The sequence below is a fragment of the Stegostoma tigrinum genome, chromosome 38 (assembly GCF_030684315.1).
Source record: "Stegostoma tigrinum isolate sSteTig4 chromosome 38, sSteTig4.hap1, whole genome shotgun sequence".
NCBI classification, from domain to species: Eukaryota; Metazoa; Chordata; class Chondrichthyes; order Orectolobiformes; family Stegostomatidae; genus Stegostoma; species Stegostoma tigrinum.
The window spans coordinates 12,491,477-12,508,341 of record NC_081391.1 but is presented as its reverse complement, the minus strand read 5'-3'; the positions used below and the strand labels follow the sequence as shown (position 1 = coordinate 12,508,341).

Below are 16,865 nucleotides of genomic sequence, written 5' to 3'. Positions count from 1 at the left end.
AGGCTTTAACGGAGGGAGTGCAGGGGGAGCAGGAGTAACTGAATAGAGCCAACAAAGTGCCCTGGGAGCCACAATGGTCCGAGTGGTCTCCCTCTGTACTATGGTGATCATTGATCCAATATAGCCTCTGGTCATGCTCAAAATGATGCAAGTCCCAACGTGAACTCACTTAATTGTGAATGGGTAGGATGTGTTCTGTTCTGTATAATGTGAGACATAAACATTCCTACCTTTTAGAAAAAATGTCAGCCTATTTAGACCCACACCATACAAGAACAGAAAGTGATACTCACTCACTGACTTTGTCATTACACTTAATGGAGCCCATTTTTTTTGAAACCACAAATGCAAATTTAACAGAGCCACTTGTTTAAAAGAATTGCAGGAAAATTAAAAGGATGACAGAAAGCTATTGCAGATTGTCTTCATAGAATCCTTGCAGTGCAGAGAGAGGACATGTGGCCCATTGAGTCAGCACCAAATCTCTGGAAAGCACCCCACCTCTGCAACAAAAACAAAATTGCTGGAAACGCTCAGCAGATCTGGCAGCACCTGTGAAGGGAAAAAACAGAGGTAACATTTCGGGTCCGGTGACCCTTCCTCGGAACTGATGGTGCCTGGGACCTATCCCCTCCCTACCTCCCCACCTATACTCTCTCCACCTATCTTCTTTTCTCTCCATCTTCGGTCCGCCTGCCCCTCTCTCCCTATTTATTCCAGAACCCTCACCCCATCCCCCTCTCTGATGAAGGGTCTAGGCCCGAAATGTCAGCTTTTGTGCTCCTGAGATGCTGCTTGGCCTGCTGTGTTCATCCAGCCTCACACTTTGTTGTCTTTGGTGCCTGGGAAAATGTCAGTTTATATGCAGAAAATAGGGAGGTGGGGGGGGGGGAGTAAATGATAGGATAGAGCCCAAAGAGAGAGAAAGATAGTTGGACAGACAAAGGAGTTGCTAACGATCAGGCTTGGAGGGTGATTAGTTGTTAGTGGGGACTGTTAGTGACTAACAACAGGGAGTGTGTAATGACAGGCTGTGTGGTAACAAGGCCTGGTATGTGGGGTGGGGTCTGGGACATGGGACAGTTTGAGGCCCTAAAATGATTGAATTCGACAGTGAGCCCGGAGGGCTGTAGGGTCCCCAAGCGGAAAATGAGGTGTTGTTCCTCCAACTTGTGTTGGCTTCACTGGAACACTGCAGCAAGCCGGAGACAGAGATGTTGGCTTGGGAGCAGGGTGGTGTGTTAACGTGGCAGGCAACAGGTAGTTCAGGGTCTTTTTTGTGAGCAAAATGTGGATGTCCTGCAAATCAGTCCCCAAGTTTATGCTCCATTTCCCCAGTGTAGAGGAGGCCACATTGTGAGCAGCGAATGCAATAGACTAGACTGTGGGAGGTGTTGGGGGTGAAGGAAGTATGGACCAGGGTGTCCCGGAGAGAACAGTCCCTGCGGAAGGTGGACAAGGCGGGGTGGGGGGAATATATGTCTGGTGGTGGCATCTTGCTAGAGTGGCAGAAATAGCATCTGATGATCAATATAGACCACCTCTGTAACCTCGCATGGGATATTATTTAGCACAGCCAAACCACCTAACCCTTCACATCTTTGGACTGTGGGAGGAAACCGGACCAAACCCAGGCAGACACAGGAAGCATGTACAAACTCCATAGAGTCACCTGAGGCTGGAATTGAACCTGATTATTCTGACTCTGTGAGGCAGCAATGTTAACCACCAAGCCACCAGTCCACCCTTAAGAAATGAAACTCATTAAAAAAAATGTTTTTCCAGGAAATTAAACCTTCACACATATCTAATATCAGAACGTTCAAATATGTTACTCCTCCATGATCTAACTGAACTATAATATGAGCTCTTGTCCCAAAGAATTCATCTCCTCTGCCTTAAACTCTAGTCCCGATGATGAGTTGGACTTTCTCTTTGAGATCTCCTTCTGACAAGTCATTGGATGGTTTTCTTCGTTCAACAGGATGAGGTGATAACGGGAAAGTCACTTGGAAAAGCAATGCAGAGACTGAGACCAATATTCTGCAGGGACAGGTTCGAACCCTCTCCACCAGACGGCAAAATTTGACTTCAGTAAAAATTCAGGAATAGGCAGCTGGCCTAATCAATGTCAATTGTTGTAAAACCCCATCTGAGTCACTAATGTCCCTCAGGGTAGGAAATCTAACGTTCTTACTTGTTCTGGCCTATATGTGACTCCAGAGTCTTAGCGATGTGGTGTGTTTTTAACATTCTTCTGGGCAGTTAGGGTTGGGCAGTAAATGCTGATCCTAGCCTGCCATTCTCACATGCCTGTGAATGGATAGGAAGGAAACTTTATGGGATTCAGGCAGCAGAGGGGAATGTTCATTCACAACGAATGCACAAGAATGGTCTTCAATCCAGCATTTAAAGCCTGAATTCCAGATGCCGGTGACTTCATAGAAAAGGACAGAACAGTGGCACAGTGTTACTGCCTCATGGTGCTAGAGTCAGAGGTTCTATTCCTGTGTATAGTGTTGCGACTCTCTGGCGCCATCTGGAAAAATAAACCAAACCAAGAAAGTCAAAGGTAGAAAAATAAAGAAATAAAGGAAAAGTGTCCAACTTCACAGTCATTCTTGTGAAGTGCTCCCATCATGGACCTGGTGAACGGGCATGAGGCCCCTTTCGCTACTGGAACCGAACTTGCTGCTCTCCAGCGCCATCTCACCTCCACCGATGCCCTCACCGCTACAGGCCCAGCCTGGACATTGCCAGTGCTGATGCTACCGATGCTGCTGGGTACCACGTCGGCCCAAGCTCCACTTAGCCACCGCCTTGAGCCCTCCTTCAGGCCCACTCGCCGCCGCTGATGCCATTAACCCTCATTCTGGGCTCTGCCACTACGCCCATGGGTTGGCGCTAGGACCGCAATGTCTTTGCACTCGAACCCCTGTTCTGTGTTAACCTGCCTCATCAAGCTCCTTTCTCCACACAAAATAGACAAAATGCCCCCGTGCGAGTATACTGTGTTGGAACGTGCAGAGGGATGCCAGGTGGAGATTGGGGGTGGGGGAAAGTGAGAAGTGCACGGGGATAACTATAAATATGATATAGCTATAAAGGGGGGGAAAGGCCTAGTGGCTTTGTCACTTGACTGTTAATCCAGAGAGCCAGTTACGTTGCGGGGATCTGGGTTTGAACCCCACCGCAGCTGATGGTGGAATTTGAATTCAATAAATATCAGGAATTAAGAATCTAATGATGACTGTGAATCCTTCATCAATTGTAAGGAAAATCCCATCTGGTTCACTAATATCCTTTAGGGAAGGGAACTGCCATCCTTACCTGGTCTGGACTTTGTGACTCCAGACTCACAGCAACATGGTTGACTCTGAACTGCCCTCTGGGTAATTAGGAATGGACAATAAATGCTGCCTGGCACTCATCCTGTGAATGAACTAAAAGAAAAATGATGCTGATGGATTGATGAGGAAAAGCATCTATTGAGCATGAAGTCAGCACTGTGGATCGAGGGGCTGAATGCCCATGTCTGTGCTGTAAAACTCCACATTGAGGTGCCGGCTGCAAGATGAAAATAAAATGAAGAAAATCTCAAGCATTGAAAATATCCATTTGATAGGGTAGCCATGGAAATACCAGTAGCAGTTAGACAGCACAACAGGCTACACTGCGGAATAGGTACAAAGGGATGGCATTATATAAATGATAAATGAATGGTACAGCAAACTTCTAAACCTTGTGGAGTCAGTCAAATAAATCTTGTCAACTCTCCGCCCCCACACACAAAGCTGGTTGGTCTCTCTGGTGGTTCTGGAAGAGGTGATTGGTCCCTCGCAGTATGGCTCCTGATCGGATCTCCACGCTGCCAATCGAAGAGATTGACACAATTTATAGCAATATTTATGACAGTGTCAGAGCACTGAAGCACTGTTTGCAAAGATTAGGAATTGTATCTCTTCTCTCAGCGTGTTTGCTTAAGTCCTGGTGTCGCAGGGAAAGTGCTTTCAGACAGAGAGTACCAGGCTAAAAACTGGAAGCAATTTGTATCTTTTCTTTGGAGTCAAGGCAGAGTCTGAGAGCATCAGCAAACAAGGTAAGTGCCTGCAAACACCTTCCACAGAGGCAATGTGTTTCGAAAGATTTTGCGGGGCTGTTTGTGTTTTAATTTTCCTTCCTTTGGGGGGAGAGTGGGGAATATTAGTGGATGCGGGGCTCTGGTGTTGGTAAAGGGTGAAGATGGTGTCTCTTCATGGTAAACCTGTGCTACACCTGTCCTGGGGAATGTCTGATGCTGGTACTGAGTGTGAAACCTCTTATTTTAATCAGAGCTGACCCTGTTCACTCTCCATCAGTGAAGAAATCTTACCCCTGAATCCTTCAAAGAAATCTTCACAAGAAAAGACACCAGGGATTGATAGCATGGCTTCTTCTTCATTTTTAAAATAAAGTAAAAATAAAACAATGAATGTTCAATTGTTCTACCTCGTCACTGTTAAAGTATCCCGGTGTTCAAAAACTGGACAGAAAGGCTTCAATAACTCCCTGACATCCTTTTAATTTTCTTGTGTTTTAACTGAAAACTTTCCCTCCCTCTCTCTCTCTTTCATCCCCCTGTCACCCCTCTTTCATAGAGTGCCTTTTCCCTATTCCTTCTGTCCACTGTGTGATGAATGCTGGTGAGATAGTGTGAGAGTGGAGGAAAGAATGCAAAAATGCTTTCTTGTTCAAGTGAACAGGAAAAAAGATCATCATTCGTTGTGTCACATTATACTATATTTGGTCAATGGAACATAAGTTGCCACAGATTATCAAAAGTTGCTAGTCCCTAGGGGTGACACATTGATACTAATGAATGTTCTGTATAAGCCTCTTGGCTTTAACATGTTACAGTACAGGAAGAGTTCATTCACTCAGTCATGCCTGTGCTATCTCTTTCTTAGGGGTCTTCCATTAGACTCCCTCTTGCTTTTTCCAACAGCCCTGTGAATCTTTTATTCCAGATATTTGTCTAATTCTCCTTTGGAGAGTTTGGAATAAATTTGCTCCCTGTATGGCAGTGCATTCCTGATCCAGAACATGTCATTGTATAAAGAAGGTGTTCCCTCAGCTCTCCCTTGCTTTGTATTTGTTAGCTATGTCACATCTATAGGAATTCTGTAAATCCCTGAGAGAATATCAAAGGTTAGGTTCCTCTTGGTGGGTTTACTTAGGAGTTGACGGCAGACTGGGATCACTGTGAGGCAGATCAGGATCACCTTAAAATCAGGCAAGGATCACCAGGGATCATTCCGGATCAAGTCAGGATCACTATGAGTCGTGTCAGGGACACTGGGAAGCAGACCAGGATCACTGGGAATCAGTTTGGGATTGCCGTGAGTCGGGTCAGGATCACTGGGAAGCCATAGGGATCACTGTGAATCAGTCAGGATCACTTTGAAGCAGACCAGGAGGAGTGTGAATCAAGTCAGGGTCACTGAAATGAGAGCCAAAGGAAATGTAACTGCGCTATCACAGGGAGGCAATGACTCAGTTAGCAGATATGATTTATAGTTTTATAATTTCCTTTCCACGAAGTTCAGATGTTAATTGAATGACCTAGGAAACTAAAGGAATGTATTTTATATAATTATGGGATAGATAAGGCATTTCTATATAAAGTTAAGTGATAGCAAGAAGGAGAAGTGAGAGGCTGTTGAGTCTTGATGATATTAAATAGTCTGTCACATTATCTAAAAGATCGGTGAATGAGCAGCTCCTGCTCCTGCAGTGTCTATTCCTGTCCCACATGGGAATTTCAGGGGATTTCTGGATAACATGAAGTGTCATTGGCTGAAGGACATCAGACTCTGCCTTTTGGAGTGAGAAATCACTTTGGTGCATAGGTGAGGTGGGCGAGATTTGTGGAAAATATTGTTGTTTTCAATATCGTAATCCTGTAAGGTTATGAAGAGAGAGAGAGCGACAGAGAAAGAGAGAGAGAGAGATAAGTGACTGTAGTTAGTGAAGGGGTCCTCTGAGTAGACCGCACTAGAATTCAGCTATGTGGAGGAAAAGCTTTGAAGAAGAATTAAGTGAAACATTAACCCCTGTTTCTCAGTCCTGCTGAGTTTTTCCAGAGTGTCCTGTTTTTATTTCAGATTGCCAGCATCTGCAGGATTTTATTCTCTCCTTAATAAAGCCCAGCATACCATATCCTTCACCTTCAATGAGTTACACACATACTCATCCAGGTCTCTCCATTCTGGAACAAAAACGGAAGTTGCTGGAAATGCTCAGCAGGTCTGGCAGCATCTGTGAAAGAGAACATCAGACCTAATGTTTGGGCTCAGGTAGCCCTTCTCTATTTTGTACCCACTTTACAGTTGTACACTTTAGTTTATGCTATCTCTCCATGCTCTCTCTACCAATATGGGTATGATTGCACAGTCAACAGAATGCCATTTTGTGTTGACAGCTACAGCCTGTTAGTGGAAAATATGCTCATCAGACAATGAAGAATGCCATTTTCTTAATCAGTGCAAGGTAGCAGCATCTTAGAATCCCCACAGTGTGGAATTAGGCCATTCGGCCCAGTGGGTCCACGCCAACCCTCCAAGGGATATCCCATGTGGACCCAACACCCCTAAGCTACCTCTGTAACCCTGCATTTCCCAATGGATAACCCACTTAACCCGCGCATCCCTGGGCACCACGTGGCAATTTAGCTAGCACAGCCAATCTGCGCAAAACTGCACAGTTTTGGACTGTGGGAGGGAACCAGAGCACCAGGAGGGAACAGAGATGTGGTGAGGATGTGCAAATTCCACACAGACAGTCACCCGAGGGTGGAATTGAGCCCAGGCCCCTGGCACTATGAGGTAGCAGTGCTAACCGCTGAGACGTTATGCCCCCCTTGGGTGTACCGACATCCCATGAACTGCAGCAGTTCAACATGACGGCTCACTACCACCTTCTCAAGGGCATTTAGCAATGTTTAATGCCACTGTTTTAAGCCATTGTTCAAAGTGTGGACATGTAGCTTTGCCTTTCCATGGCAATTTGTGATTGATCAGACAGTTTCCAGGCTCAAAAGTGGTAGTGTTTGTCCCACTGAGAGCGCACATTGTGATAGTATGACTGGACTATGCATCCAGAGCCTCAGCAAACGCTCTGGGCTCATAGGTTTAATCCCACCCCCAAAGCTGGTGGAATTTAAATTCAATTCGTGAAATCTGCAATATAACACTAGTCTGTGTAATGTTGACATCAAGTATCGTACAAGCACATTTGGTTCACTAATGCCCTGCAGTGAAGGAAATCTGCTGTCCTTTCCTGGTCTGGCCTATGTGTAACTCCAGACCTTAAGCAGTGAAGTAAGACAAAAGCCTCTCCTTGTTAGAACTGAGTCATGGTTTACTTCTACCACTGTGAACCAAATTGACTCAAAAGGAAGAGCCAGCAAACCTCTGACATAAGCTGGGATCTCTCAGGACTTGAACATCATGAGTTAAAAAGGCCACCTTTCCAGTAGAGCGCTAGGGAGTGCTGCACTGTCGGAGATGCTGGATTTCCATTGAGGCATCAAACCAACCAAATCCACATCAGCTCACTCTGGGGATGTGAAAGATCCTGCAGCGCTATCCTAAAGATGAATCTCTCTGGTGCCCTGGCCAATACTTCATTACAGAACTCCTACAGTGCAGAAAATGGCTGTTCAGCCCATTGACTCTGCACTGACCCTCCAAAGAACATCCCACCCAGAACACACCTTCTCTCACCCTATCCCTGTAACCCTGCATTTACCTTGGCTAATCCACCTACAATGGATAATCATTATAATGAGGTCCGTCGGGTGGACCCATACAAATTGACTTCCCTGACGGGATATTAATCTGGTCCAATCAGGGAGCCCTGGCTGAGGGATATAAATGGGTGTGTTCGGGGTTCTGTTCACTCTGAGAGTTGGATCAGAGTCATGGGCTCCCCATGTGTAAATCGAGGGCGAATTGGTGAAGGGAGTCCAGCCTCTGTGGAGTTATTTCAGCCTGCACATCCCTGTGAAACCATGAGCAATTTTTTACGGCCAGCCCACATAAGCTGCACATCTTTGGGCTGTGGGAACCCGGAGGAAACCCACACAGACACGGGAGAACATGCAAACTCCACACAGACAGTCTCCCGAGGCCAGAATCGAACCCGGTGGGTGCCTGGCGCTGTGATGCTGCAGTGCAAACCACTGTGCCACTGCGCTACCCATTACCCCTTAAGTCAGCATCACAATAGTAAGTTAACCGACCATTCTCGCATTGACATTATAGGAAAGATGTGGATGCTTTGGAGAGGGTTCAGAGGAGGTTTACCAGGATGCTGCCTGGACTGGACGGCTTATCTTATGAAGAGAGGTTGACTGAGCTCGGTCTCTTTTCATTGGAGAAAAGGAGGAGGAGAGGGGACCTAATTGAGGTATACAAGATAATGAGAGGCATAGATAGAGTTGATAGCCAGAGACTATTTCCCAGGGCAGAAATGGCTATCACGAGGGGTCATAGTTTTAAGCTGGTTGGTGGAAAGTATAGAGGGGATGTCAGAGGCAGGTTCTTTACGCAGAGAGTTGTGAGAGCATGGAATGCGTTGCCAGCAGCAGTTGTGGAAGCAAGGTCATTGGGGTCATTTAAGAGACTGCTGGACATGCATATGGTCACAGAAATTTGAGGGTGCATACATGAGGATCAATGGTCGGCACAACATTGTGGGCTGAAGGGCCTGTTCTGTGCTGTACTGTTCTATGTTCTATGTTCTATGTTCTCTGTTCTATGTTCTCTGTTCTATGTTCTATGTTCTATGTTCTCTGTTCTATGTTCTCTGTTCTATGTTCTATGTTCTATGACACCTGCGGAAGCTTTCAGTGGGCTGGTTTCCCACATTACATGAGTGACCATACTTTGTTGACTGTGACGCAATTTGAGGGAGCTGGTGGTCACAGAAGGTGCTATATCAATGCTAGTCTTTTTCTCAAAGATGAATGGAAGTCTCTCCAGCAAATTGTACAAGGTTGTGGTTTTAATGGAAAATAACAAAGCTGAGTTTGAACAGATTGAACAGAAGAAGATTGTGGGAATGTAGCACCCTTAGGACAGCAATCTACCCCAGGCCACTTCACCAGCAGATGGGAGTTTACACTGAGCCCAGGTGAGGAGATAACAGGAGAGCTGGCCGTCAGCAGGGTCACTGAGATAGGGCTTTCTGAAACCTGTTTCAGCAGGCCAGCAAGTTAGAGAGATGGAGAGATATATGGGGGACATTCTGGACCTTGACCACAGCAGGCACAGTCGCCCATAGTGGAGTGACAGATGGTACATTATGTTTCGCACAGCAGGTTTTGGAAATGTGTCAGACAATTCAATGGTGGATCAATACTGAGCTATGGCAGGCAGAGGGGTGTTCCACTGCTGTCCCTCATTGGATACTCTGACATCAGCCTCCCACCCTTGCCCCTGGAACGGCAACTGGGGGCCTCAGTGTAATGTCACATTAGGTCATTTCAACCATTTCCAAGAGATAGAGGTGAAAAGTTGCGAACAATGATCTGGGTGAATTGACGATGGAGCATGATAAAAATGGCCAATTCATCAGCAGGCAAAAAAGACTGATTGGCCTGTAACATTGTGTGAGCCTGGCTACATTAGTAAATAATCATTTACCTTCAGTAATGGACTGGTTGCATTCATCCAGACAATGTGACCTTTTATCCCAGAAATATACTTCATTCATAAAAGATTTGTATCAGTGCATCACAAACCATTCTCATTGAAAATGACAGAATTTCTAGCAAAATTCAACTTGTCTGCAGATATCATGTTCCACTCCTCAGTGTAACAATGGTCTTAATACTTACAATGCCCATTCCATGTCAGAAACACGGCCCGAGGGATAAACATTTCAAATGAACAAGTGAAATGAAACTGGAGCAAATGAAATGTTTTAGAAAGGGCAAGAGGAATTGGTTTTTCTTTTCTCTATCCACGCTGTTCCACTCTGGAGTCTCTCCGTACAAGTCGATATGCTTGATGTTCACAGTTCGGTTTCTGGCCAGGGGTACCAATACAGGAGGTTCAATCATTTCCTGACCTCCTAGATTGTGTGCTTCCGACTTTGAAGTGGAACTGAAAGGGTTAACTTTCCACATGACACTGGCCCTGCCACACTTACTGTGCAAAGGCACCTTTCAGAAGGAGATGTGCGACAGTCTCTAGCCCCCCACAAACGCTTCGAGGGCAGTGTGCGAGTGTACACGAGGGATATCACAGTTAGTACCTTCTCACCGCCAGCCAAATGATGTCTTGGTGCTTGTTGGAAAGTTCTGGTGATGAGGCGTTCTGCCCAAATGACTTTGATGGGCTCTGGAGAAAGATACAGTGTTTTTTGGTGCGGTTCACCCCATGCAGCTTGTGATGCTGGACTCTGTGCTCTACGATCCGTTTCCTGGGATATGCACCCAGACAAACGTCGACATCTCCTGGAGGACCATCAATGTGGTGAAGGGAGCTCTTTGGTTCTGCCTGAAACTTGTTCATCTTCCAGCACAAGGAGTTGACCCCAACTGAGTGTTACAGACTAGCACATTCCAAGGTCCAGGGCTACGTGCTGAGGGTCATACTAAAGCTTGGGGCAGCTGCTCCCAGGGCGCAGTAGGGAAAGACCACCACCTAAGGTCTTTCTGCTGAAGTTAACAGGGGGTTCCAACAGTTATAAAACCCTCCTGATGCCTCAATGTGTGTAAATAAAGTCTTGCGTGTGTAAGGGATGCCTTTGGTTTGTTTGGACAGAGTCAAAACTCCAATGTTTGTTTGTTTCCTTGATAATGCTACTGCACAGAACCGAAATGCTTCAGTGACTATCTTTGTATATAACGATATATTTTATGAATAAGATACATTTTTGAAATTCAGAAAAACTGGCTCTGCAATGCTGAACAGCTTAACAGGCTCAGCGACACAGATACTGACCCGAGTACAATGCAAACTGCAGGCAATGCTTAAACTTTCACCTGGGTCTGCTCTCTTAGAAGGATCTTTCAGATCAGGATAATGTGGAATGTGCAGGCTTCAGCTCGGAGAGATCTGAAATCTTGACAGTAATGTAGAGTGTGAGCACAGTGTGGACAAAGTGGTATGATTGCTGAGAGAAAATCGTCAAGGACAATTAAACATGGGCAGCAGGTGGTGGCATTGCCAGCGACACTCACATCCCGAATTAAAGAAATAGTTAGGAATACCTATATCATTAAGACACTTGACACTGTCCAAGACAAAGCAACTCACTTGGCCAGCTTACAGCTTCCTTGAGATTCACTGGCACGCAGTAGCAGCAGTGTGTACCATCTGCAAGATGCACTGCAGCAACTCATCACTTGACGGCACCATCCATACCCACTACCTCTACGGCCAAGTTGCATTCTCTCTAGAGATAGTAGGAACTGCCGATGCTGGAGAATCTGAGATAACAAAGTGTGGAGATGGATGAACACAGAAGTCAGGCAGCATCAGAGGAGCAGGAAAGCTGATGTTTCGGGCTGACCTTTCTTCAGAAACCTGAAGAAGGATCCAGACCCGAAACATTAGCTTTCCTCTGATGCTGCCTGGCCAGCTGTGATCCTCCAGCTTCACACCATGTTATCTTGCATTCTCCCTAATTTGTTTTCCTTCTAGCGTATGCCTCTGAAGTCTGCATGCAGTGGCGACTTCCAAAATTGGGAGTCAACGCTGGCACACCGACCGTCCTTTAGAGCCTTTATTCATTCATGGAATGAGGGCATCACTGACCAGGCAGCATTTATTGCCCATCCCTAATTGCCCAGAGGGCAGTTAAGAGTCAACCACATTGCTGTGGGTCTGGCGTCACATGCAGGTCAGACCAGGTAAGGATGGCAGTTCCCTTCCCTAAAGGACGTTAGTGAGCCAGATGGGGTTTTCCTTACAATTGACGAAGGATTCAGTCATCATTAGATTCTTAATTCCAGATATTTTATCAAATTCAAGCTCCACCACATGCCATGGTGGGATTCGAGCCCAGGTCCACAGAATGTTGTCTGGGTCTCTGGATTAAGACCAGCAATAATACCACTAGGACATTGCCTCAAGGGCAGCTGATATCTGAGTGCCTTTGAGAGAATGTTGCCACTCGGAAACACAAGGGCAACTGGTGCAGGGGAAGAACACCAGCCACAGGCTCCCCACCCGCTCCAGGATCACGCCGTCCTGATCTGGAACCGGGCCATCATTCCTTCACTGGGTGAAAACTCTGGAACTTAGTAGCTCCACGTACACCACACAGATTGCAGTGGTTTACAATCACCCTCTTAAGGGGCAATTAGGGATGAGCTAAACATCAGTCACACCCATGCCCCAATAAAGCTGTCTGAATAAAAACCAGGAGCAATGTACTCTCTAATTGTTCTTCTCTATTCTATGGACACCTGAGGTCTGTGTGGGGCAGTGAATTCAGGAAGTGGAAAACAATGTGTTGGCAGGCAACCATTGTGTGTGCGTATGGAACCTCTGAGTGGCTGGTTGTCTGTGCTACTTTGAGGTAAAGATGATCAAAAGGCAATGTGGGTCACCAACTGAAGCAGAAAAGTACTAGGGAAAGATTGAACCTGAAACTCATCTCTGGTCAAAGTCCATGGGAGACTAGGGAAAGATGCCTTCAGCAGGGCAGCTCAAGGGCAACATGGTGGTTCAGTGGTTCGCTGCTCACAGCGCCGGGGACCTCGCTTCGATTCCACCCCTGAGTGACTGCCTGTGTGGGGTTTACACATTCTCCCTGAGTCTGCCTGGATTTCCTCCCACAGTCACAAAGACGTGCAGATTAGGGTGGATTAACCAAGCGAAATTGTCCTATAGTGTCCAGGGATGTGACAGCTAGGTGGGTCAGACATGGTGAAAATGCCATGTGGGTTATGGGGGTGGGGCATGGGTGGGAATCTTTTCAGAGGGTCGGCGCAGGCTCAATGGGCTGAATGGCATCCTTCTCCACTGTAGATTCTAATAGGGGATTAAATGAATCAAAATGATGATGGGTTTTGATGGGGGTGGCCAAAGAGAAGCTTTCTCCCATAGTATGTGGGTCATGTCATGGAATAATTGGCTGAAAGAGTGCATGGGAGAAATCAGGAGAACTTTTTTTCCATGGAGGATATGAGGATTGGAACACACCATATGAAAAGACAGTGGAATCAGATTCCTTTAGAACTTACGAAAGGCAATATGATGAGAACTTAAAGAGGAATGATTTGCAAGGCTCTGGGAGAACAGATTGTGAGCAGTTTTGGGATCCATATCTAAGGAAGGACATTGGAGGGGATCCAGAGGAGATTTACAAGAATCATCCTGGAGATGAAGGGCTTGTCACATGAGGAGTCCCTGAGGACTTTTAATCTGTATTTGATGGCGCCTGGAAGGATGAGTGGGAAATGTGAGCGAAACTTACAGAATACTGAGAGGCATGGATAGAGAGGACAGGCAGAAGATGCTTCCACAGTAGAAGAGACTAGGACCCAAGCGTAGAGCGAAGGGACACCCTTTAGAACTAAGACAAGGGGGAATTTCTTCAGCCAGAGGATGTTTAATCTGTGGAATTCATTGCCGCAGAGGGCTGTGGAGGCCACGTTATTGAGTGTATTTAAGACAGAGACAAATAGATTCTTGATTAGTAAGGGGATCAAAGGTTATGGAGAGAAAGCAGGAGAATGGGGTTAAGAACTACGTCAGCCAAAGTTGAAAGGTGGAGCAGACCTGATGGGCCAAATGACCTAATTCTGCTCCTTTTCTTCTGGTTTTATTCCACAATCGGGCTGTGAGTTGAAATTAGACAGATGTTTCAATATTCCAACACCAGCATGAAAGGCCAAATGGCCAGTTTCTGTTCCAGATGTTCTATGATCCCATGGTTTATAATCTACATTTGTAACATGAGCCCAACGCTTTCTTTGACAAACTTTAACCTCAGTTTTATATTTGGTTCAACTGGAATCCAGCCAGTGTCCACATCACACTCCAAGCAATTTATGATGCTCTTAAAAAGCATGCGACCTACAAACATTCTGCTCCTACTCTTTCATATGAACAAGTGCCAGATTGGTTGCTCTGAGTTAAGCTGGATATCCTTAGGATGGGCTTGGGCTCTGGAATCCTCCCACTGTCAGCTTGGTAAAGTGTAAGTGGCTGAAAAGAACTCAGGTATGTGGAGGCTTGATGACTGTCCAACTCCTGAGCTGCATTCATAGATTTCAGCAAAGATACTGTTGGGTTACCACCAATTGTATTGATGCACGTGTATGGGTGTGTGTGGGAGTTGTGTACGTCTGTATGTGTGTGTCTGCTTATGTGTTCGTGTGCGTCTGTGAATGTGTGTGTGCTTGTGTATGTATGTGTAAATGCCTGTATATGTGTGTGTGAGTGTGTGTGTGTATATATATTGTGTACAGTTCTGGTCACCGCATTATAAGAAGGATGTGGAAGCTTTGGAAAGGGTGCAGAGGAGATTTACTAGGATGTTGCCCGGATTGGAGGGAAGGTCTTACGAGGAAAGGCTGAGGGACTTGAGGCTGTTTTCGTTAGAAAGAAGAGGTTGAGAGGTGACTTAATTGAAACATATAAAATAATCAGAGGGTTAGATAGGGTGGATAGGGAGATCCTTTTTCCTAGGATGGTGACGGCGAGCACGAGGATGTCAGAGGTAGTTTCTTTACTCAGAGAGTAGTAAGGGAATGGAACGCTTTGCCTGCAACGGTAGTAAATTCGCCAACTTTAGGTACATTTAAGTCGTCATTGGACAAGCATATGGACGTACATGGAATAGTGTAGGTTAGATGGGCTTGAGATTGGTATGACAGGTCGGCACAACATCGAGGGCCGAAGGGCCTGTACTGTGCTGTAATGTTCTAAAATGCTCTATATATGTGTATGAGTGTGTGTGTGTATATATTTGTTTGTGAGTGTGTATGTGTATATGTGTGTCTGTGTGCATGTATGTATGCACGTGTGTCTTTGTGTGTACATGTGTCTGTGTGGCTATGGGCATGTTTGTACATCAGCATATGTTTAAGAATTGATGTGCACGCAAATATTTACAAGCATGAAGATGTGCACATGAGTGCATGTACACAAGTATGTTGTGCAATACTGTATGCACACAGATGCATGCATGTGCATGACTGCATTTTGCAGAGGAGCATGTTTGCCAGTGTGTGGGCTGATGCATGTGTGTGGGCACATGTGTGCGCCTTTGTGTTTGGGAGTCCACATAAATGCATCTATCTGTCTGGGTGATTGTGAGTGCAGTTGAGAGACATATATGTGAGTGCTTGTGTTCATGTGTTTGTATGAATGTTTTCGTGTATGTTTGCATAAGTAGGAGTGCCTGCGTATACATGTGTGTGTGTGTGTTTGATGAGGCGTGTGTAACTCATCCAGCTATAGCCTTTCTCAGCATCCTTTAGACCTGCCTGTTGCAGACAGTGACTGCTCTGAGTCATCTTTCCTTTTTGTTCAATCAGCAGCACAAATGTTACCAAACGTTTGAAGAAGCTAGACATCATGGTAATATCGTAATTGCATTCAGAGATCGCATACAGCCTTCACAGCTACATTTCAACACAGTTTGCAAATAAAATGGTTACACACTAATCGAAATTTTAGAAAATTGTGAAAATGGCAAAGTAAAAACAATCTAATTCCCTGGCACAATTCATAGCGAGTTGGAAACTGTGACTGAGATTTGAACAATTAGGATGCTAATGATTGAGAACAAGCTTTTGAAGAGAAATTAGCCATGGGGTAGTCTGTGGTATTCAGTCATACAGTCATAGAGATGTACAGCATGGAAACAGGCCCTATGGTCCAATTATCCATGCCAAGCAGATATCCTAATTTAATCTAGTCCCATTTGCCAGCATTTGGCCCATATCTCTCTAAACCCTTCCTATTCATGTACACATCCAGATGCCTTTTAAATGTTGTAATTGTACCAGCCTCCACCACTTCCTCTGGCAGCTCATTCCATACACACAAGCACCCTCTGCATGAAAACATTGCCCCTTATGTCCTTTTAAATATTTCCTCTCTCACCTTAAACATATGCCCCCTAGTTTTAGACTCCCCTACCCCAGGGGAAAGACCTTGGCTATTCAGCCTATCAATGCCCCTCATGATGTTCTCAACCTCTTTAAGGTCACCCCTCAGCCTCCGACACTCCAGTGAAAATAGCCCCAGCCTATTCAGCCTTTCCCTGTAGCTCAAACCTTCCAATCCTGGCAACATCCTTGCAAAACTTTTCTGAACCCTTTCAAGTTTCACAACATCCTTCCTATTGCAGGGAGAATTGAATTGAATGTAGTATTCCAAAAGTGGCTGATCCAATGTCCTGTACAGCCGCCACATGACCTCCCAACTTCTACACTGAATGCACTGACCAATAAAGGGAAGCGTACCAACTTCTTTCCATTTTCGAGAGTGGGCTAAAGCCCCACTTTGGAGTTCTGTGCTCAAACATCTAGACTGACTGCTGACTCTGGTGTTGAGGGAGCACCGTCGTGGTAGAGAGCCCCCTATTGGGCAGATGGGGAAGATGTTTTTGCGCAAGAGGCTGGAGTAGCATGTGAGACAATCATCTCTTGATAGCATCACTAGCTTGTGTTGACAAGTTTCATATTGTTATTCGCAAGGAATTTGCTGGGTGCAAATTGGCTGCTCAGTCTCCAATGTTACAAAAGCAAATGCTCGCCATTGGCTGCGAATCTCTTTACAATGGAGGTGATGGAATACCCTCTCATGAAGTATGCAATGCGGGTAAATAATTCTGGAAAAGGATACACGCTGCCC

The 16,865-nt window shown here is 45.6% G+C and overlaps 1 protein-coding gene across 4 annotated transcripts in view; it reads left to right on the top strand.

Annotated features, from left to right (window-relative positions):
- LOC125447146 (somatostatin receptor type 5-like) overlaps window positions 1-16,865 on the top strand; it is an 80,441-nt gene that overhangs the window by 28,389 nt on the left and 35,187 nt on the right. For 2 of the 4 annotated variants that reach the window (XM_048521311.2, XM_059640466.1), the window contains exon 1: window positions 3,954-4,099. The exons of 1 other annotated variant lie outside the window; for it this stretch is intronic. Coding sequence is in view for 1 of the 3 variants with exons in the window: in XM_048521310.2 (XP_048377267.2) it covers window positions 4,677-4,682 (6 nt within the window). In the remaining 2 variants the exon portion in view is untranslated. Of the gene's footprint in view, window positions 1-3,953; window positions 4,100-4,637; window positions 4,683-16,865 lie in introns of those variants that run through there. One more of the 4 variants, XM_048521310.2, reaches the window with a different exon arrangement.